The 22,319-nt window shown below is 46.8% G+C and overlaps 1 protein-coding gene and 1 long non-coding RNA gene across 7 annotated transcripts in view; one reads left to right on the top strand and one right to left on the bottom strand.

The window, feature by feature from the left end:
• The window catches only part of LOC102901123, a 9,126-nt gene extending 5,713 nt beyond the window's left edge, over nt 1-3,413 (bottom strand). The window contains exon 1 of the long non-coding RNA XR_441550.5: nt 3,277-3,413. This is a non-coding gene — a long non-coding RNA (uncharacterized LOC102901123). The remainder of the gene's footprint in view (nt 1-3,276) is intronic.
• CIDEA (cell death inducing DFFA like effector a) lies at nt 3,285-22,319 on the top strand. 6 transcript variants are annotated; one of them, XM_011287935.4, is made up of 6 exons: nt 3,974-3,989; nt 8,010-8,070; nt 12,204-12,348; nt 13,162-13,308; nt 19,692-19,873; nt 21,840-22,319. In XM_011287935.4, exons 3-6 carry the CDS (start codon nt 12,217-12,219, stop codon nt 21,985-21,987), a joined length of 609 nt encoding a protein of 202 aa, XP_011286237.1. In that variant the 5' UTR covers nt 3,974-3,989; nt 8,010-8,070; nt 12,204-12,216; the 3' UTR covers nt 21,988-22,319. The 6 variants fall into 6 exon arrangements, with proteins under 6 accessions (XP_023097503.1, XP_003995054.1, XP_011286236.1 ...); XM_023241735.2 differs by lacking the exons at nt 3,974-3,989; nt 8,010-8,070 and adding an exon at nt 3,285-3,466; XM_003995005.6 differs by lacking the exons at nt 3,974-3,989; nt 8,010-8,070 and adding an exon at nt 3,499-3,626.

The following is a 22,319-nucleotide window of genomic DNA, read 5'->3' as shown; positions in this document are numbered from 1 at the left end:
GCCGGCTCCTGAGCTTGGCTGCCACATGCTTATGAGCACAACATGCCTCTGCCCTCCTCTCCCTCTCTACACACCCCCACACTTATATGGCTCAGGTTCCCACTTGGGAGCAATGGTAGCCGGCCGGCCTTGGCTGCCAGCCGGGACCTCTCCCTGAGTTCCATCTGAATGTGGGCCACAGGCCGTGGGTCCACCCCACATCTCTGCCCAGTATGGTCCGCGGGCCTATAGGCTATAGCATAATCTCAATCTCTGCCACAACCTTGCTCCCCCTTCTGTGTTTCTCCTCCCAGTAAGGGCATCACTGCCTCTCCAGTCATCCAATCTAAAAATATCGGAGTCTCTCCAGCTGCTTTCCTTTTTGTTCATCATCAGGTCCTGTGAAATGTTCCCTGGCAGCCCCTGCCCCCACCCCCAGAGCCAATGTCAGTGGTCTCACCCCTGACATATGTCACATGGATCACTGACATGTCCCCTGGCTTCAGTCTGGCTCCTGAGCCACCCCAGAGTGGTCTTCTCAAATCTATGTCTGAACAGGTCACCCAGCCACCTCTGCTGGTTCCCCACTCAGGGCGACGGCCACTGTGCGTTCGGAGATGTGCAAATTCACTCCGGCATGGCTGCCCTGAGCGTTCTCTTCTAGAACCCCCCACCCACCCACCCACCCGGAAGCCCAGACATGCCAAGTAAGGCAGAATGGTCACAATAGCCCCCCGTGCCCCACTTGCTCTGTCTCCCTTCAAGCCTCAGCTCCAGTGTTCCTTTCTGGACACGCTTCAGGAAGAATTCATCCGTTTATTCCCTTTGCAATTTGCATTCACACATTACTACTAACATAGTCCCTCATCCAGTCATCAAATATTAACAAGTCCACACTAAGTGCCTTTGGATCCAGATGCCTCTCTAGACCCTAGAAATAGGATTGGTTATTGGTGTGTCAAGATCTCCTGTGACCTTCACTGTTCCAGAACAGGTCTAATACACTTGTATCTTGGGCACGGCAAAGTGCCTTAAATATAAGGTGTCATTCAACTGGGATGGTCAGGAGCTTGACTATAGACTGAGTATTAGGTGCTCTTAAGAGATCATTTTTATTTTGTTAGGAGTGCTAATGTCACTGTGGTATGTGTGAGAAGGTTCTTGCTTCTTCAGAGACACAAGCTGAAAAATGTTATGTGAAGGGGTTCAATAATAATACAGATAAATAACAAGCAAATGTATCAAAACGTTACCAGTGGCTGCATCCAGGCGCTGGGGTGCTCATGTAGTGTTCTGTCTATATGTCCTTATATTCAAAAGTTCTCAAAATAAAAAGCTTTCTAAAAGGTGAATTGAGGGGCACCTGGGTGGCTCAGTCAGTTAAGCATCTGACTCTTGGTTTCGGCTCAGGTCATTATCTCACAGTTTGTGAGACCAAGCCCCATGTTGGGCTCTGCGCTGACAGTGTGGAGCCTGCTTGGGATTCTCTCTCCCCCTCTCTCTGCCCCTCCCCAGCTCTCTCTTTCTGTCTCTCAAAGTAAATAAATTAATTTTTCTTAAAAAAAAAAAAGGTGAATTGAATTGACTTGCCTGGACCCCCTTTCTCATCTGTCAGACCAGGGGTGTGTTTTATCCCACGTGGGCCACTATAACAACATACCACAGAATGGATGGCTTATAAACAACAGAAATGTATTGCTCACAGTTCTGGACGCTGCAAGTCTGAGCTCAGGGTGCCCGCCTGGCTGCATTCTGGCAAAAGCTCTCCTCCTGGTTCCTGCTGTGTCCTCCCCCTGCAGAAGGACCTAGGGATCTCTCTGGAGCCTCTTTCAGAAGGCACAAATCCCATTCCTGAGGGCTTCACCCTCATAGCTGAAGTACCCCCCCTGAAGTCCCACCTTCTAATACTATCACATTGGGTATTAGGACTTCAATATATGAATTTGGGGGTGGGACAAAGACATTCAGGTCACAGCAGAGTATCCGTGGAAGGAGCCACTAATGATTGGTCTTTTTTTTTTTTTAATTTTTTTTTTCTTAACGTTTTTATTTATTTTTGAGACAGAGAGAGACAGAGCATGAACGGGGGAAGGTCAGAGAGAGAGGGAGATGCAGAATCTGAAACAGGCTCCAGGCTCTGAGCTGTCAGCTCAGAGCCCAACGTGGGGCTCGAACTCAAGGACCGCGAGATCATGACCTGAGCCGAAGTCTGACACTTAACCGACTGAGCCACCTAGGCACCCCGAATGATCTGCCTTAAGACCATGTCCAGCCCCAGTGGCACTGAGCCGAAAACACAGCTCTGTGGCCTGGGCCTGGAGAGTTCCCAGAAGGCCCTGTGGAGTCCGGGACTCTGGAAGGAAATTGTTTTTGGCTTCAACACACCTTCAGGCAAGTCAAATGAGGTATGTTGATCCCCATGCCCCTAAAGGGGAAGAAATGTGTGTTTGTTTCTGTGAGCTAAATTGAAGGATGCAGACAGAAGGAGCCATGTGTTAGGCAATGTGTTAAAACCAAGGCGAGTCAGGTGATGGGAGGCACAGGTCAGGCTACCACTCACAACAGGGCAGTCAGCAGTTACTAACAATTTCTGGAACCAGTCACTTGACCATGTGCAGGACAGTATGTACTAGGAACCCTATATCCCAGAAAGTTTCCGCCTTTGAAGGGGCTGGAATTGAGGGACTGTTTCACTCCTTAACCTGCTCCTGAGACTTCTTTGATTTTGCAGGTAGAGCTCGTGGAATTCCTGACACGCCCCCCCTGCCCTCTTCTGAGGTCCCAAACAAGACGACTTGCATCTTCTGGTAGGATTATCTGCGCAAGCAGGAGGCCGACAAAATCTCCCTCAGCCCTGGCTTGGTTTTTCTGTTGCCTCCCTTACTCTGAGAAAGTCTCTTCCCTATAGCTAAAAGATTGTTAACCAAGTCCAACGGTCAACGTTTACTCCTGCATTCTAAACACCCTTCTTACTGCCCCCAAATGCCCATCAGAACAGCCGCGGAGCACCTAACAGGAAGGGAGCCAACCCCCCGGCCCCACTTCCCGAGAATCTAAAGGGCGCTGTGTCCGTGTCTGCGGCCACTTCCTCGCCTTGCCAGCCGGCTTGCTGAGCTTGGAGCGGGACGTCGGTCGGGGGCTGCAGCCCGGGCGCCCAACCCAGTGCGGCCCTGGGGGTAACTCATCCTGCACCTCATTCCACCGCCACCCCCGCCCCTCCGCCCGTGGCCCCCATGGGTTTGAAAGCAACACATCTGCCTTTTCACAGCCACAGCCACGCCGCCCAGGCTGCCTCACCTCTCAGAATGTGCAAGGCGAACAGGCTAACAACGACCGTTAGGGGACGCGCGGAGCAGCTGGTGGGCCTCGACAGTCGTGGGGACCGTCCTCTGCAGCGGTCTGCGAGAACCGCTTCCCCTCCAGGGGCCCGGAACTGGCACGGACCCGGGCGCTCTCCCAGGAGGCGCAGCCACGACCTTCTGCAGAGGTGAGCCCCTAGCCAAGGTCCTCGCCCGGCGTGGGGCGGGCCGGCCGGGGCGGGGCTGGTGGCGGCGCTTTAAGAGGAGGGCGCGGGCGGCGGAGGCCGAGCCTGGGAGGGGGACCTTAGCGATGGAGACCGCCCGGGACTACGCCGGAGCCCTCATCAGGCGAGTGCAGCGCCAGCCAGGCTCTGGGCCACGCCTGCGCCCCGAGGCCCTGCGCCACCCGTCCCCCTGAGCCCCCGCCCCCCTGCGCTCTGAACGGTCTGCATCCCCCTGTGCCTGGCACCCCAGTGAGTCCCTCATTTCCCTGCGTCTCTCGTCCCCCGTGCGCCCGGTACTCCCCAGCACCTCTTGCGCCCAGCAACCCGGAGCGCCCCGAGGCCCCAGTCCCAGCCCACACGCCCAGCGGCTGCGCGGGGGTGCAGAGTCCGAGCCGGCCGCGCTTCTCCTCCCCCTCCTCCAGCTGGCCGCAAGTGCCAGGTGTGGCGCTCCCGAGGTGCGCGGGCATCGACCGAACAGGTGACAGTGGTGAGTGCGGGAGTGGCTGAATTTCTTGATGCTGCTGCAGCCGCCGGGCAACCGAGGGCCCGGTCCTGGGAAACGCGGGCAATGCCTCCACGGTGCTCCCGCGCAGGGCTTCAGGGGGACCTCGGGGTCGCGACGCGAGCTGGGGCGCTGCTGGTGGGGACGCTCGGCGGCTTTGGGATGGGCCAGGCTTACCCTTAAGGGCGAGAGCGGGCTCTGGGCTCCAAGGGGAGGGTGGGCTGAGCAGAGAGCGCCCCTCGGGCTCTGAACGCTCCCAGACCCCTGCTTGATGAGCCCACCCAGGCTTGTAACGGGATGTATGGGGGGAAGCGCTCCCCCTCCTCGCCGCATCTGAGAGCGCCGACGCTGCCCAGGGAGGGACCAGGTGCCAGGTGCCTTCCGAGGCTTCTTAGTCTTCGCTCCCTTCCCGGGTCTCGCCACCCGCTGGGCGGTTGATGACACCGCAACACTTCCCGCCCCCCCCCCCCCAGCTGTCATTCATCCTCCTATCTTGACGTACCCAAACCCGTCCTTGCTGATAAAATCCTACAAATATTGCATGGAAGTAATTCTCAAGTATAGACTTATGGAAGGGATAGTGCTTCTCTAAAGATCTTCAAAATACTTCAAAAAGGATAGAGAAGCCCTTTGAGTTCTTTAAAATGCAGGTTTCGGAGGTGATCCCATCTGTACCAAAGAGCAGAGCGACAGGGTGGGTTGAAGGGGCAAGGTGGGGAGGGAGAATCACTTTACAAACTAGTGCGATCTATGGAGCTGAACTTGCCGTGGGCAACCCTCAAGGTTAGAAAAAGAGCTTCCAGGGGCGCCTGGGTGGCTCAGTCGGATAAGCGTCAGACTTTGGCTCAGGTCATGATCTCGCGGTCTGTGAGTTTGAGCCCCGTGTGGGGCTCTGTACTGACAGCTCAGAGCCTGGAGCCTGTTTCAGATTCTGTCTCCCTCTCTCTCTGACCCACCCCCGTTCATGCTCTGTCTCTCTCTGTCTCAAAAATACATAAACGTTAAAGAAAGAAAGAAAGAAAGAAAGAAAGAAAGAAAGAAAGAAAGAAAGAAAGAAAGAAAGAAAAGAAAAGAAAGCTTCCAAAATGTAAAGGCGGTCTGTCTGAACAGCACTGGGCTTTCACTTTAAAAAACAAAAACAATGAAGTCAAGTAGTAAGGAACCAGGAAAGGTGGGAAACAGACTTGTTTCCTGCATCTTCCCTAACTCATGTCAGCATGAAGGTGAGCCCTGGGTTTCCTTGTTGTTCTCCCCCCGCCCCCGCCCCCCCCAATCCCACTCCCAGGGGGTAACAATTATTAGCAGTTTAGAATCAATCCTGCACACTTCTCCCCCTCAAATATACAAATATACCCACTCAGCCACTTCTGTGAACCCTGAGGAGGTGGCAGGCTGATTTAAGGACTGCTAAGAAGGCCCCCTTGATTCCTGGCTGGTATTGCCTGGAGGAGAAGGAGGAGGCAGAGCCTTCAGAATTAAGGCTGACCCTGCCCTTCCACCTGATCCCTGTAACAGGATACCGAAATCCAAAGTGCATCTGTGTAAGGTTTACACTGGGTCAAGTGTGTATGAAAGTGACTTGCTTGTGAAATGTGGGCAAGTCAAAACGTAAGGAAATGTCTACTCAAAGACACACTACTTCTGAGCTTGGCAAACTCTAAACGTGAGTGACTGTCAGGGACACACAGTGCAGTTCTTTCAAGAATCTACCTGCTTCCAAATGAAACTGGAAGAAAAAGGATCCATATTACTCGTTGAAAGGAAAACCCTGTCCTTCCCTGCCCTTCTTTAGAACTGTGTCAAGGCTGAAGACCCACGTGAGCCACAGACAGGGTAAAGGCCATGTTTGTTAGTTACAGTCTTGCTGGACTTCTGCCTCCTCCGTGTTCCTTAATTTAAACTAGCTGGCCTTAACTCTTTTATTAGTGGAGGATTGCATTTTGCCAAAGAAAAAACTTCATCCACATATACATCGTGTTTTAAGGTCAGCAATCCTAAAGTCTTAAACTAGTCATTAGTTTGTTAATCGTCTGTGATCCCTCAAGGCCTTAGTCAGGGCGAAAGCTGCCTGAGGTCCCTCAGCAGAGCTCCAGACGTCAAGGATGTCCATACCAGTGTGTGTTGTCATAGGCAAAGCCACTCAGCCATTGTGTCTGTCCGTGCTAACGTTCATGCCGACCTTGAAGTTGTTACAGAGCTGATATGTATTATACTGTGTGCAAAATTGCTGTTTTTGTTGCCATTTGGTACATCTTTCCTTTCCTTGAACCAGGAACTCTAGGTTTTGTATAGCTGGCATTTCAGTACACATTTTACCACTGTCTTTTTGTTATAAGCAAGGAACTGCATTTTCTACAAGTAAATCTCCCAGGTTACTGATGCTTACTCCCTCCTGGGTCTAAACTGTTATTTTAATAACATTTCCAAGTGTTCAAAGACTTCATGGTCATATACTGAAAATACTCTTACTACATCAAGCATTTCTCTAGGCTGGTCAAGGCACAGATGTGAGCCAGCTGCCGTCGCTGTGGGGCAGACATCCCAATGTGTGTAGCCCGTAACGTGGCTCCCGCACTGCTGGGGAAGGAGGAGGCATCACTGAGGCTGACGCTTCTCCAGCTTCTGCCAGTGGGTTAGACCGTGCACCGTCCTGACCGCTCACTGAGACCCAGCCAGGCCGGATGGGTCCCGTCTCTTTTCAGTCCCGTCTGTTTTCAGTCCCGTCTGTTTCTCTGCATTGTTGTATTTGACATCACCACTTCCCTTCTTAAGGTGCTCCTTGTCCCTAGGCTTTGGTAGTAGTGGGTGGTTGGCTTGTCATACCTGCTTGTGCGCGTTCTCTCACATGGGTTCCTCCTTTCTACCTAACAAGGAAATGAGGGGCCCTTCTCTCTGAATGTTCCCCGGGGGCAGTACCTTACAGGGCCTCACGGAGCCACCTCATCGCTGCTGACCCCAAAGTATTTCTCTCTGGGGGAGGCTTTGTTCCCAGGCCTGCCCTTTTCCTTCTTATTCCACTTCTGGAATAAACATCGGTCCATACAGTGGCATAAAAACATGCTTGTTTATGACTCATGGAGGCTAGCTTCCTTTTACTGGAGTGAAGTTCACCTCTGCCGTCAGTCTGTGGCCTGTTGCTTTATTTGCTACACTTTGCTAAGTCGAGACTTCTCAGTTCACTTGGGGAAAAATACAAAGGCTTCTCTGTTTCCCTCACTTCTGGGAGATATGCCTCTTCACAGTTTTTAAGAATATTCTATGAAGCCTGACTACTCTTTTTGTCTCGGTTTCCCCGAAACAATGTTTCCTTGAACAACCTGTTTCCTGGTTTTTCTTTTCCTTTTAGTGAGCTATTTCCTTCCTGCTTGTATGGTTGTCTGCACTTTCCCAGGATGGGAGGGTGACCAGTGTGTGCTAAGGCTTCTCCGATCTCCTGTCTCAACTTTGATATATTAAAATATTGAGGGGAGGAGAGCAAGACATTTTAGATCTTGCACTAATAGCCAGTGACATAAAATATCCTATTAAGAGGACCAGGAGTGGGTTGGATCAATACCTTGCTTTCTTCATTTAGCTAGCTAGTTGCTTTGCTGCTCCTTTAGCTGGAGCAAAGTAAATATTCCTGGGGGCGCCTGGGTGGCTCAGTCGTTAAGCGTCTGACCTTGGCTCAGGTCATGAGCTCGCGGTTTGTGAGTTCGAGCCCCGCGTCAGGCTCTGTGCTGCCAGCTCGGAGCCTGGAGCCTGCTTCAGATTCTGTGTCTCCTCTCTCTCTGTCCCTCCCCTGTCATGCTCTGTCTCTCAAAAATAAAAAAATATTTTAAAAAAAAGTAAATACTGCTATAATAGTTGTTAAATAGGTTTCATGTACATAAAATTTCATTTAACTCCTTTTTATATTATCTATAAGATAGCCTGGATCTTGTATAATTTGACACGTCAGATCACTCATCCTCTTCCTAGAACGGCAGGATTTAATTTTCTTGTCTTCAAGGATTTTTTTTTTAGGTGTGCTCCGTAAGCCTTTTCTCCAACAATGACCCAGTGCCCGGTTAAGGAAACATAATGGGTAAGAAGAACAATATGGTGCGTATCTTTTTTTATTGAGGATGGCTGTCCTGAGGGCAGCGTGGGGAGAGGACCAGAAATGACTGCCAGCACTTATCTAGTCCAGAACTTAAAGACAATAAGGACTTTGTATAATCAACTGTAATCAACTGTAGTACGTAACTGGAACACTGGTGCTTACTGAGGCGTGATCGTTTGCATCCAATGAGGAGGTACAGGACCACAACTAACTAGGTCAAAGCTGTTCATGCCCACAGGGTGTGTCATTGGCCTCTAGCACCTGGACCTAAGATTCCAGCACATGAACTTTGTTCTCCCATTTCTCAGATTTTTGTCCTAGCCTGTCTTTTACTCAGTGAATGGATCGCGTGCCAATGGCAGGCTAGGTGCTGTGGGGAAGTAAAAAATGTACAGACAGACCCTGGCCTCAGTGAGTACAGATTCTAGAAGGGCTCGAGGACAACGGCAAGGAGCTCTTGCTTTGCAGGGGGAAGAGAGGCTCATGCTGGTGAGGGTCCGGGGCTCCTCTGCATCATAGGAGGCTTTTCACCTTGTAGGGCAGGCACCGTGGCGTGAAAGTGGGAGCTGGGTTCAAACCCCTGTTCTAGCTCTTGCTAACTCTGACCTTATTCATTTCTTAACTTCCCGAGCCTCACTTTTATTCATCTGACGTGCCTGTCTTGTCAAGGTATTAGGTAATGCACTAATGCGCACGGGTCTGGCATAGAATAGAACTAGTCTCTCTCTCCTCCTCATACGGACTTCACCGTCGAGTTTAAGTTTCAGGTGCCATGATTAGGTTGCCAACAAAGCCAATTCTCAGTGTAAAGCATCTTAGGTAAAATCCTCATTGCCCCATCTACCAGATCACCAGAGACAGGACTGTGAGCAGGGGGCTCTGTAGCACCAGCTCAGCAGAACGTGGGCATCTTGTCCGTCAGGTTGTGTAACCGAGGAACCTGGTGTAACTCCTTGTAATCAGGGCAAAAGTTCAGAGGCTGTGTGCCAGCCCCACCGCTGTGTCAGTTCAAGGCTTGGATTCATCTGGTGGCTCTCTGATCAATCTAATGGGGAGCCTGCATCAGAGGCCAGTGACCTGCCACAATCCCCTTGCCGTTGCCCCTCTAGGAACAAATAACGCAGTGACTCTGGCGGCCTAGAAGGGAAAGGAGCTGTTGGTGTTCACCGAGACCACTGTGGTCCTTTCAACCAGAGCAGCCCCAGACTGATGATTAAGTGATGTTTATTGCTTGAGGTTAGAAGTCCAGAGATAATTATGTCCTACTTCGTTTCCTTGTTAATTGAGTGACCTTGAGAAACCACTCTGAGCCTCGGTTTTTCCCATCTGGGAAATGGGGTAATACTTTCCTTGTAAAGTTGTGATGATAATTAGTTAGTATGTGTAAAAAGTTAGCATAAGCTGGCCATAGCAAGTGCTTGGATGCAAGCAGTTAGGAAGCACTAATATGATGCTAGCTGAATACACTTCAGACCAAACCTGTGCTAACAATCTGGGTCTGATTCCTAGAATGCCCCCCTTTTTTTTTTTTTTTTTTTGCCAAGGATAATATGTAGATACTCACTGAAACTGGCTGGTCATGCTATGAGCATGAACTTAACCTGATGGTTTTTGAGAGCCGGTTCATTACTACACTATCAGTTTCTCATATAGAAAATTACTTGCTAGATCATTGAATTTTCACTTATGTCCATTTGTAGAACTTCAAGTTAGACCACATACTATTGAAAACCTATTTGCCTAGCACTAATCTAGGCATTATGGGAGATACAACAAAGAAGCTTTTTCCCTGAAGGAAATTCCAATCTAGTTGGGAAAATAAGGCTTAGCTAAATAAATGGCAATATGTATGTGTGGATGTGTGTGACTGTATGTGTGTAGGTATATGTGTTTGGATATGTATAAAATAAAGTGCTAAATCCTAGGTGATAAGTATAAAAGCCCCTACAATTTTAGCCTTCATGGGGTTAATCTAGACGGTCCATTTTATGTGTCAGAAATCAGTGATGTCCTCACTTTGTATCTTCTGTAAGATTGTCCTAAAAATAAGGCCCTTCATTTCATTCTTCTGAATCTCACTCTCCAAGTATTTGTCCAGATCGTCAACAACGACTTGAGTGCCTGCAGTAGGTAGGATACTGTTTAGGTGTGAGGCCAGTGCAGCTGTAGGCTCTCATCCCTCGGGGCCTGGGGGAGATTAAGTGAGGTCATGTGTCACTTCTCACAGCACCTGACATGAAGCGAGAGCCACGTGAACTATTGATAACTTATGTTGATATTCTTTCCAATAATTTCTTTGCGGGTATATCCCTAAATTTAAAAAGCCCACCGTCCTGGGTGAAAACTACGCATTTCTAGACTGTTCTCCAAAGAGACTGAACCAGCTCCTAGTGCCACCAGCAAGGCACATCTGTTGCCCCTTATGGAGTTATTTTTAAATCACTTCTTGCATGTGTGTTTGAAAGCATGCACTGGTGTGTCAAAGGTGGTTTTGCATTTCTTTAATTGGCATCAAAAGCCTCATATGCTCCATGGGGCGCCTGGGTGGCTCAGTCAGTTACATGTCCGACTTTGGCTCAGGTCATGATCTCGCAGTTTGTGGGTTCGAGCCCTGTGTCAGGCTCTGTGCTGACAGCTTGCTCAGAGCTTGGAGGCTGCTCCAGATTCTGTCTTCCTTTCTCTCTGTCCCTCCCCTGCTCACACTCTTTTTCAAAAATAAATAAACATTTTAAAAAATAATAAAATGAAATCTTAAAAAAGTTAAATAACTACTAAAGCAGTAAGCTTCTCATTTATCCCCCATTTTATATATATACATAAATGTATAATAAATATTTACATACATATTATATACATGTATATTATATATGTATATATAATATACATATATGTATATATACATGTACATATACATATACATATATGCATATATAATATGTATGTATGTATAATTTGACAACCAAAGGTTGGAGGTTTTCTCCCTCAGAAAATTGTCTTGATTTGGTTTTGTTTGTTATTTTCCCTCTCCGTGTCAGTTTATTTTATTTTTTAATAATTTTTTTATGTTTATTTTTGACAGAGACAGAGCACAAATGAGGGAGGGGCAGAGAGAGAGGGAGACACAGAATCGGAAGTAGGCTCCAGGCTCTGAGCTGTCAGCACAGAGCCTGACGCAGGGCTCTAACTCATAAACTGTGAGATCATGACCTGAGCCGAAGTTGGATGCTCAACCAACTGAGCCACCCAAGAGCCCCTGTGTTAGTTTTTTTAATAGTGAAACTTTGAATTAATTCTTTGTTAAATGTGGAATTTACTCCAAAGTGTCATGTGACATATGGCCCAAAGTTCCTTTCCTTCTCATTATTCCAACAACAATTATTATAGTGTTCTGTTGTTCCTCATCTTTTCTAAGTTAATTTCTAAATGTTAGTTTATCGCCCTAGTGACCACTATATGGATTTTCGATTCCTGGCTTAGTTTTACAATATGTAACTTTTGTGTGTGTACCTAATTCTTTAACTCTACTTGGCTAATTCATAACCTCTTAAGACTTTTCAGCAATAGGGGTGCCTGAGTGGCTCAGTCGGTTAAACGTCCGACTTCAGCTCAGGTCATGATCTCACAGTTTGTGAGTTTGAGCCCCACATCGGGCTCTGTACTGACAGCTCAGAGCCTGGAGCCTGCTTCCGATTCTGTGTCTCCCTCTCTCTCTGCCCCTCCCCTGCTTGTGCTCTGTTGCTCTCTCTCAAAAATAAATGTTAGGCAAAAAAAAAAAAAAAAAAAAAGACTTTTCAGCTATAAAACTCATGTTTGCAAAATCGAATTCTTATTTCTTTTTTGAGTTTGATGCTCTTACCACTTCTTTCTCACATATTTACTACAAGGACTTTGAATGTTCTAGTAAAATAGGCATAATGATGGCTGTGGTTTTTAATTGTTTGTGTTATTTGTTTCTTGGATATCAGGATTTTCAATGATCCCCAACTACTGATTTTCTTTCTTTCAGATGCAAATATGAAAACTGTTTTAATTTGTATACTTCAAACCTCTCTCTGAAGATTCCTTTTTTGAAGATAATGTCAAAGATATTTTTTACTTTTCTCCTCCATTTCCAGGCCCCTGACATTTATGGGATCACAGACCAAGAAAGTCCTGCTAACCCCCCTCATGCACTCAGCTCGCCCTTTCCGGGTCTCCAACCATGACAGAAGCAGCCGGCGAGGGGTGATGGCCAACAGTCTGAAGGAGCTTCTTAGCAAGGTGCCAGGAACCCCGGGGCTTTCCCATCCCTCACAGGAGGGCCCCTGACCGCATGCAGGACTATGGGCCTAGATACTAAACCAGGGCAGAGACAGAAATGCCACTGTCATGGCCTTGGAGAGTCTGAGGGGAGAAGAAAAGAATGAAAGGGAACATTATTACATCTCTGTACCATAAAAGATTTAGCTACAGACACAAAAGCCTTAAAAACAGTCATCAATTGATAATACAGCCTTTCTTCTTTGACAAGGGAGAATACAGGGAAGCAGCAGCCTTTGGAAATCTGTTTTTGGTTATAAAGCCTGGAGAAAAATAGTCCTTAATCTAAAACAGTGTCCTAGATCACCAAATAAGGAAGAATCACAGACTCTCTGGAGTCTGTGGAGTCAGGTTATGGAAGCATAACCCAGACAGAGACACCTATGGAAAGAAGAAATGAACATCCAACATGCAGACCCTGAAGCAAGAGAGGGTCAGATACGTTGATGTGAGCCTAAGGCTCGTTAAATATCATTCTGTTGCATTCTTCATTTTATTTGGCAAAATAAGTGAGTAATTATAGAAACTCTAAATTTGATTCGGTGTCTTCATTAATTTCATGTCCTTGAGATCTCTGAAGAAGATCGGTCCATTAAAAATCTTTTCTTTTTCCAAGCCAAGACTGAGTCCGAGATGCCAATGAAGGTAGATCTTTATCATTGAAGTTTTAGCAAAATCAGATCACTTCTGAATCTATAACTTAGTCAATGGCTTTGAGTGGTCAAAATGGAATCTCTTCCTTTATTCCATGTCTCTGATGTGTTGTCAATCTAGACCCTGGATGCCTTAGTTATCACCAGCGGACTGGTCACTTTGGTGCTGGAGGAAGACGGAACCGTGGTGGATACGGAAGAGTTCTTTCAGACCTTAGGAGACAACACACATTTCATGATCTTGGAGAAAGGGCAGAGGTGGACACCGGTAAGCAAAAACACTTGTCCAAACGGCTACCGGGCAGACTTTTTTACCCACGAAAGTGCATTCCCTACTTTGGTGTTGACTTGTCCTCTTTCTGAATATGAACTTCATATTCACCTAATAATTGGATCTGCTACCCTCAACAGGATTCTTAAATGTGTTTCTAGGGAACTTAGCATCTTAGTGAACCTGGGCTATAGGACTTAAAGCAAGCAGTTCTGGGAAACAGGTTTAGGCCAGTAAGTAGCTATGGGTCCTTTTAAAGCACACAGATTGACCTGGTGACCATTCACTGTCTCTGTCCTCAGGAGGCCAGCAAGCTAACACAGCCAGTGAAATTAGGTACGTGTGTGTGTGTGTGTGTGTGTGTGTGTGTGTGTGTGTGAATGTACAGTGATTTAGAAAGGTAAACAGAGGGGTGCCTGGCTGGCTCAGTCAGTAGAGCATGCAGCTCAGGTCATGATCTCTTTGTTCGTGGGATTGAGCCCCACATTGGGCTCTGCGCTGCCAGTGTGGACCCTGCTTTGGGGTTCTCTCTCTCCCTCCCTGCTTGCACTCTCTCTCAAAAAATAAATAAATAAACATTAAAAATAAATAAAATAAAATAAAATAAAATAAAATAAAATAAAAAACCAAAAAAGAAGAAAGGTAAAGAGATGGAATAAAGACTTCTATGTCCAGGAAAACTACAGATTATATACATATCTTGGAAAACCTTCCCACTATAAAACACCTAAAAAAGTAAAGCAAAAATTTAACACGTATTTTATATGCCTAACTGACCTTCCAGAAAGGAAAATCTTCAGAGGCCAAAACTTTTATGGGAGCCAGAATCTAGAGAAGTGATGTCTTACCCCTGAGCACCTCACTCATGGCCATCCACTGACTTCAGTGACTTTGGGCTGCAGTTTTGACAGGTGCTGGCAGGACAGGAGACAAAGTCTTGGGCTGACACAAGGTAAGGGGCCAGATTTTAGATGCCCACATAAAGCAGAAGAATCTTAAAGGTCTCTCCCAAGAATCTGTGGCCACCAGCTGCCCTCATGAGGTTTTAGGGACTGCTGATTCCAAAAATACCCAAGAGAGCTTTTAGTTTCCAGAGCCCCAGGAAGGGAGGCATCAGTGGAAGGAGTTTATTCATTGAGTTTTTGCTCACCTGGTCCCTCCCTCCAGCCCCAGTGACCCAGGGTTGACCATGCCCCCACATAACCAGCAGGAGAAATAGGTTCAGAATGAATCAAATCACAAAACATAAGGACTTAAAGCACTATAAATGAGAGTAAGCAGAAATAATAAAGTCAGGCCTCCAAAGACCTCAGATGTTGGAATCATTGGATACAGAGTATAAAATAAGTGTATTTAAAATGTTCAAAGAGTAATCAAAACTAAGAAGGGATGAGAGGTAATCCAAAGGACAAGGTAGACTTGAAAGAACCAAATAGAATTTCTGGAAGCGAAAAACACAACAATTAAACAGAGACAGGCATCACTGAAGATAATAAGAAAAAACCTGGAAGACCTGTCTCAAGAAGGTTCCCATCATGTAGCACAAGAAGGTAGAGGTAGAAAACACAAAGGAAGCTGGAGACATGACTGAGAAGGTCTAATATATGTTTGACATCCTTAGGGTGTAATGTTTTTGTTGTTGCTGTTGTTTTAAACAAGGCTGTACATAAACCATTTTTTAGCTGTTGTTGTGTTTTTCTTTTTAGTAGGCTCCGCACCCAACATGGGACTTGAACTCAAGACCCTGAGATCAAGGGTCACATGCTGACTGAGCCAGCCAGGCACCCCTCCATAAACCATTTTTTAAATGACAATTACAACTCCATTAAGAGTTTTGTTCATCAAACGATACAATAAAGTATGTAAAATAATAAGCCACAAGTGAGCAGAAGGTGTTTTCAACATAACCCAACAAAAGATTAGTATTTGATAAATTTGGGGAACTCACAGAAATCAATTATGGAAACAATGGACACTCTAATGGAAAATGGGCAAAAAAACATGAACTGGTATCTGAAGAATGGACAGTAAAACATAGTAAAAAATTTTCAACCTCACTGGTGATTAGGAAAACATAAGTTAAAACCACAATAAGATACTCTTTTACACGATTAAATTTGGTATTATTAGGGTTTTCCATTTTTTAAGATATGGAACAATGAACTCTTACACTCTCACCAGCAGCTGTTTAAAACAGTTTACCTTTATCCCATAGAATTGAAGCACCACCTATGACCTGACAAGCCCTCTCCTAGACGTACAGTCAGCACACAGACACCCAGCCATGTGCTTCTACATAAATACATGTAAATAAATACACAGGTGACTATCCATTGAATGGAATATGCTTCGGCTGTGAAAATGCATGAAGTACAGCTACAGGGATCTATATGAATAAATCTCATCAACTCTGTTGAATGAAAACATCACAGGATAACCCATTAAGCAAGTAATCTTCAAACTTTTTGACCTCAGGACCCCTTTACACTCCTAAAAATTAATGAGGACCCCAAATAGCTTTTGTTTATGTGGATTTCAGTGGAGTCTATAGATATCCATCAATCAGAGGTTCTCAGCTGGGAGCGATCGTACCCCTTGTCTGAAGACATTTTTGGTTGCTACAACTGGGATGAAAGGGGTACTGGTGGCATCTAGTGGGTGGAGATCACGATACTATGAACTATTCTACAAGGCACAGGACGGCCCCTGTGACAAAGAGTTATCTGGCCCCAAATGCCAAAGTGCCAAAGTTAAGAAACTATAAGCTATAGGGGTGCCTGGGTGGCTCAGTTGGTTAAGTCTGACTTTGGCTCAGGTCATGATCTCATGGCTCGTGAGTTTGAGCCCCACATCGGGCTCTGTGCTGACAACTCAGAGCCTGGAGCCTGTTTCAGATTCTGTGTGTCCCTCTTTCTCTGTCCCTCCCCCACTCACACTGTTTCCCTCTCTCTCTCTCTCCCTCTCTCTCTCTTAAAACTAAATAAACATTAAAAAAATTTTTTTAAGAAACTATAAGCTATATAGATATTACTTATATTTGAAATTAAAGCTGAGAAAATTGTAAATAGGTATTTTAAATTAAAATTAATTTTAATTTTAAAATTAAATTTAATTAAATGTAAATTTGAAAATTAAATTACTAAAAATAATAACCCAGTACTGATTAACTTAGATTATATATTTTTATAAAAAAATAACTATTTTCCAAAACAAAAATATTTAATAAGTGACATCTTTTTACATTTTTGCAAATCTTTTTAATGCCTAACCAAATAGAAGATGGCTACATTTTCATATCTGCTTCTATATTCAATCTGTTGTAATACATTGTTTTGGGAAGAAAATGGGACCTCCCACAGATATGTAGTTAGAAAAGGGAGAGCATTTTAATAGTCTTTTCAGATCATTGAGGATATTCTTCTTTGATATGACACCAAAATCCATTAAGTGGTCTTTTCCTAAAGGCTGCTGCAGTGTGGAATCCGAATCATTGGTTTATCTTGTGCTTTGGCTGGATTGTTTTCCCAGGGATGATTTTATAACCTCATGCATCGGTTCTTTAGAAAATGTTGATTTCATTGAGTGACGCAGGTTTCTCAGCTGGGTAGTAGAAAATTCCTCCACTCATGAGAGAAGGAGAACAAAAAAGGCAAATTTCACCTTGGTGTTTATTATGAAAATAGTTTTGATCTCTCAGCCCCCTGAAAGGGTCTCTGGACCTCAGGTGTCTCCAACGTACATTTTGGGAATCTCCACATTTAACCAATTATAGATAATCCGAAAATGTACAAAATTAGCAATATGATGTTTGAGACTCATGTGTGCTAAAAATAAAAGGGAGTGATTCACAACTTAGATGGTCTCCTCTTGAGGGGAGGTGGAAGAATATAACTGGGGAGAGGCTTATGGGTGATAACAGGTTGCCAACATTTTATCTGGAGTGGTGAGTATACCCATCATCTACCCATGATACATACACATCAGTATGTGTACTAATATCCGTATCAAATATTTCATCATTTTTCCAACTGGAAAAAAGACTACAGACCAATTATAAAAAACATAAAATTTAAAACATAGTATCTCTGAAGCAGGTGAGGAGATCATGCCAGTAGATTAGAAGAGCATGCGGTGAATTAGACAAATCAATTATTTATTTATTTATTTACTTTAATTTTAGCTTTTTTTTTTTTTGAGAGAGAGCAAGCAAGAGTGGGGGAAGGGCAGAAGGAAAGAGATTGAATCTTAAGTAAGATCTGTGTTCAGTGAGGAGCCTGATGCAGGGCTCAATCTCATGACCGTGAGATCATGACCTGAGCTGAAATCGAGTCAAGTTGCTCAACCAACCGAGCCACCCAGGCTCCATTAGACAAATCTTTTAAAAGGCAATCTTGAGCTGGACTACTTTTTGTTTGAGAAATATGTTTTGGGCAGTATAATAGCCCCCAAAGAGGTCCACATCCTAATCCCTGGAGTCCAGGGAGGTGTTACTTAGCAAATGGATCTAGCAGGTATGATTAAGTTAAGGATCTTGAGCCAGGGAGACGGTCCCAGATAACCCAGGGACCAGTATCACCCTGGGGTCTTCACAGAGGGAGAGGAGGGTCAGAGTGAAGGCCAGAAGCAGAGAAAGAGGAGGGGAGATGTGAGAAGCTGAGGAATGAGGGCTCCTCCAGAAGCTGGAGAAGGTGAGGGGGCCATGTGTTCCCGGCAGCCTCCGGAAGGAACCATACTTGGCGGCTGGTTGTGAACTGCCAACCTCCAGAATGTAAGGGTCTAAGTCTCTGTTATTTCAAACCACTAAGTTTGAGGCCAATTTTGTTTGACTCGGACGAGAACATCCAGCCAAGAACTAGTCACCAGAGGACCCCCTGCATCTTCAGTCTGAGTGCCTCTGAGGCCTGTGAGGAAGCAGCACCCTGGAACCCTTTCAGGGTGAGGCAGGGGGGCAATCATTTCTTCTTCTTGAGCCAGCGAGTTAGAGAAATCCAGGTCACCAGCAGATTAGCTTTGTGAGGGCTGGGTTTTGATTTAAGACCAGACTTAAGGAAGACATTTAGGGGGAATAAGATAAAAGCTTCCATATGTCAGAAAGGAGTACAAGGCGGTGAGAAAGAACAGTGGGAGGATTACAGGTAAAATTCCCCCTTTTTATTCTGTAATCTTAATTTTTACTTTTATTATCATTTTTTATCAGAGAGAGAGCCAGTGCATGAGCAGAGGAGGGGCAAAGGGAGAGAGAGAATCTTAAGCAGGTTCCACACTCAATGCAGAGCCTGATGCAGGGGCTCGATCCCACAGCCCTGGGATCATGACCTGAGCTGAAATCAAGAGTTGGATGCCCAACCGACTGAGCCACCCAGGCGCCCCTGTAATCTAATATTTAAAAATGATGTTTCCTAACTGCTGGAAAGCACCCCCTAAAGGGGCAGCAGAAACCCTTGTGTGTTAAACAATGGGTTTTACCGTCAATATCTCCTGTCTGTGCGGGAGGAGAGAAGGGTGGCTCCACCAAGAAGCATTTGGACACTTTTAGGGGAATTTATGTTTTAACTTCACATATAGTTGATTATTGGCATTGATGAACTTAACATTTATAGCCTCAACTGCCCCCAATGCCAAAGGTTCCGGAGACGTAGTAACTGTACTGATTGTGTAAATTTGAATACTACAAGATTGGTGTGTGAAGCAAGCCTGTAGGGAGAGTCGCCCCTGGGCTGGCATTTGTACCTTGGCATGGCTTCTTTCTCTTCTTGCTCTCTGCAAAGCTTTCTATGGGGAGAACGCTACCGTGCTCTTTATAAACCTGGGGATTGACAGAGGTCTCTGGCTTTCTCCCCTGACCTAAAGGCTCTACTGATGTTTCAGGAGGACCTAGCGGGGCGATTGTAACCCATGTCCCCAGGAGGTCTGTTTCCATCCAGGGTGGTGACTAGAAAACACAGGAAGCCCTGGGAAGTTCTCACCCTGCCCCTTTCTTCAGCCACTTGATTCTGAAACTTTCTTCCCGGCAGCCTCTTGTAAAGTGGAAATAGTGCTCCCTGCTCCTCTTTAAGCCAACGGTGCTACAGTCCTGAGACTGTCCGTGTCCACCAAACACAACCATCTACTGAACCCCTACAGTCCAGCCCCGGAGCCACACCGCACTCATCCCACGTCACTGAACTGAAAGTAGCTTAGGGAAGGATACTTTCTAATGGGTTTGGACGTGATAGCAGTATGAGCACATTGATGGGCTGAAACCATGCCTTAGGTAATTAGCAGCTCAGTCACTAGCAGGTTTTAAACCAACAGAGTCAAAACTAGCAAAAACCCAGAATTACACAATTTGCACGTCATAGCCATGCTCCTTAAGTCTCTTCCTCCCTCCATGGTTCTAGGGTGGTAACCACGTCCCAGCCCGCCAGCAACCAAAGAAATCAGGAATAGCGAGAGTCACCTTCGACTTGTACAAGCTGAATCCCAAGGATGTCATTGGCTGCCTCAACGTGAAGGCCACCATGTATGAGATGTATTCGGTGTCCTACGACATCCGGTGCACGGGAGTCAAAGCCCTGCTGAGGTAACAGACATGGGGGTCAACTGGGTTCTGGAAACCGCGCCTGGGCCATCCCCAGCCTGCTGCTTTGCACTGCCAAGCCCAGCCCCCCGGGGGCCCTGACCTGCCTGGTAGCTGCTGGCGTTCACGAATTCACGATGTCATACGGTACTTTTCCTCTTACACCCAGACTTACGTCAGAAAACAGAGAGTCTTGAGCCAAGGTGTATATACATTTTTTTCTTCAGGGACCATTAAATACTAAATGGAATCAAAAACTAAATAATAAATATGAAAAGGAACCAAATTTCTTTTAAAAACTAGGGCTGTGCACTTTAAAACCTTTATTCTAAGCAATGGCAGCTAAAACGGAGCCATGGCGATTCTGACCCGGTTTGCACAGAGTAGCCACAAACCCCGGAGGAATGCTCTTTGGTATCTTCTGTATTACTGCTAACTTGAACCTAGCAGCAAGGTGGCATGGGCCTGTGCCTTTTCCACATACCCACATGCCCTGGCAAGGGCACTGTCGCCCCACAGGCTGAGGCCAGTCTGGCAGATGCGGGAGCCTGTACAAGACAGATCCCCAATCCATACCCGCACCTTTCTGAACAAATTCTGTATGTTCACCAGGAATAGTCTGTGGTTGTAACCAGGCTGGACACCTGCCCTGAGGCCTGGACTGAGAGGGACATCCATGGTCCCACCCAGCTTTGCCTCTGAGCAGCCAGCTGTGTAACCTTCAACAGGTTGCTTAATGTCTCTGAGACTTGGTTTCATCATCTTTTAAAAGAGAAGGTTGCTCCTAAGTGCTTTATTGCATAGGCTCTAAACACACCTACTTCTATCCTCTAGTAAATTCGTATTGATCCTCTAAATAACCATTTCCTGTGGAGGGGTGGATGGAGGGGGGAGAGACAGAAGGTCTAAAAAGGTTGCAGCGGCTGACAGCAGCTTTGGAAGGAAATGCTTTGGAAATGAGATTGGCCTCCTCTGATGGGGCCCCAGGCCCTGGCACAGAGGGAGCTCAGGCAGTGGCTTCTCAATGGCTTCCATTTCCCTCTCAGAACCATGAATGGCCAACTCATAGACAATTGTCACTGTGCCCGTGTTGAAATCTCAACACCTGACCCCCCGGGGGAGCTTCCTCTTTTGGCTGAGATGGGAGAAAATAGCTTGATTGATTAGTTTTCTAAAATGAGACAGAAGAGTTCTAACAACTTGGAAAAGTATAATGAAGAAAGTAAACCTCACCTAAAATCCCACCTCAACAAAATCTTTAAGAGGCAAATTCGGCCTTCTTGTCACTAATTCTTACCATCTGACATCTGGTGGCACCACAAGCAGCCACAGAAGTCATCAAAGGCCTCACACCAGGGTCCTGTTGTGGGATCCCAGGGCCAGGGGGCTCTCCTGACCAGCACAGCTGACCCCCAGGCCTTGTGACATGACAGGTCTTTAAAACTGGAACGGAATCCTTTAACTCTGGACTCGGTAGAGAGTAAGAATTTGAGTCAAAGCCACTTTTTTAGTCTGAAATAACAGGAATGCCAGCCTCAGCCCTGAGGCGTAGAGGCCACAACAGGGCCGAGATGGGATGTCCCGGCCACCCTAAGCAAACTGGGTCACAGGATCCGTCTCCTTCAGCTTCTCCCTTCACACCTGACTTGCCTGATTTTAGTAACAAGCCCCAACACCCACGGTGGCCAGAGTACAAGCTGCCTCTGAAGAGCACCGTCAGCCTACTCAGGGCTTCCTAGTTCCTGAACAACAGGCCACGTTTGGAAGCGGCTACAAGGAAGGTGGTCTTCGGCCTCGTGCCTCAGCATGTGCACTGTAGCAGGCCCTGGAGGGCTGGGGGGTGGCTCCTTCAGTGAGCGGTGCCTGCTCTGAGCGGGTGTTTGGGGGGAGGTGAAGGATGCCCGCACTGTCTGCCCCTCGCTGGCCCAGAGCTCCAAGCCTGACCCGTGCCCCGTCCCCTTTGTCGCAGGAGCCTGCTGCGGGTCCTGTCCCACGCCGCCCAGGTGACCGGACAGTTGCTCATCTACATCGGCACGTACATGCTCCAAGTGCTGGGTGACATGGACGAGCAGAGCCCTCCCCGGTCACACTCCAGACGCGGGTTCACAAGTGGCTAAGGATGCACGCTGCAGGGGACCCAGCCGGCTCTCGACCCAAGTATTCGCTCTCAGATGATGAATTTTGAAGATGCTTCTGTTCTAAACCACGGGCACTTGCACAAGGCCGGTCACTTGTACTGGGGGGTGGCACGCAGGGGAAGGTGGAGGGGTGGAGGCACACGAAATGGGGGCTGCAGGAGGGGACGCCCTGAGGGGAGGAGATTCGTAGGGGCCTCTGTGGGGACAGGAAGGACCAAAGGGCAGGCTAGTGTGGTGGCCCTGGGGCCACACAAACCTGTGTTAGGCCTCTCAGCTCCTCACCTCCTGCAATAAACTGATAGATCGCAAGA

This window comes from Felis catus, chromosome D3 (assembly GCF_018350175.1).
Source record: "Felis catus isolate Fca126 chromosome D3, F.catus_Fca126_mat1.0, whole genome shotgun sequence".
Taxonomy (NCBI): domain Eukaryota; kingdom Metazoa; phylum Chordata; class Mammalia; order Carnivora; family Felidae; genus Felis; species Felis catus.
The sequence above is the reverse complement of the archived record's forward strand: the minus strand, read 5'-3'. Positions and strand labels throughout refer to the sequence as shown.

Bases quoted from the DNA above. Each gene is read 5' to 3' on its own strand.
- CIDEA (XM_023241735.2), top strand. From the start codon at position 3,285: ATGTGCAAGGCGAACAGGCTAACAACGACCGTTAGGGGACGCGCGGAG. The intron at 3,467-12,203 runs GTGAGCCCCTAG...CTCCATTTCCAG, and splicing joins AGCCACGACCTTCTGCAGAG to GCCCCTGACATTTATGGGAT. The intron at 13,309-19,691 runs GTAAGCAAAAAC...CCATGGTTCTAG, and splicing joins AAGGGCAGAGGTGGACACCG to GGTGGTAACCACGTCCCAGC.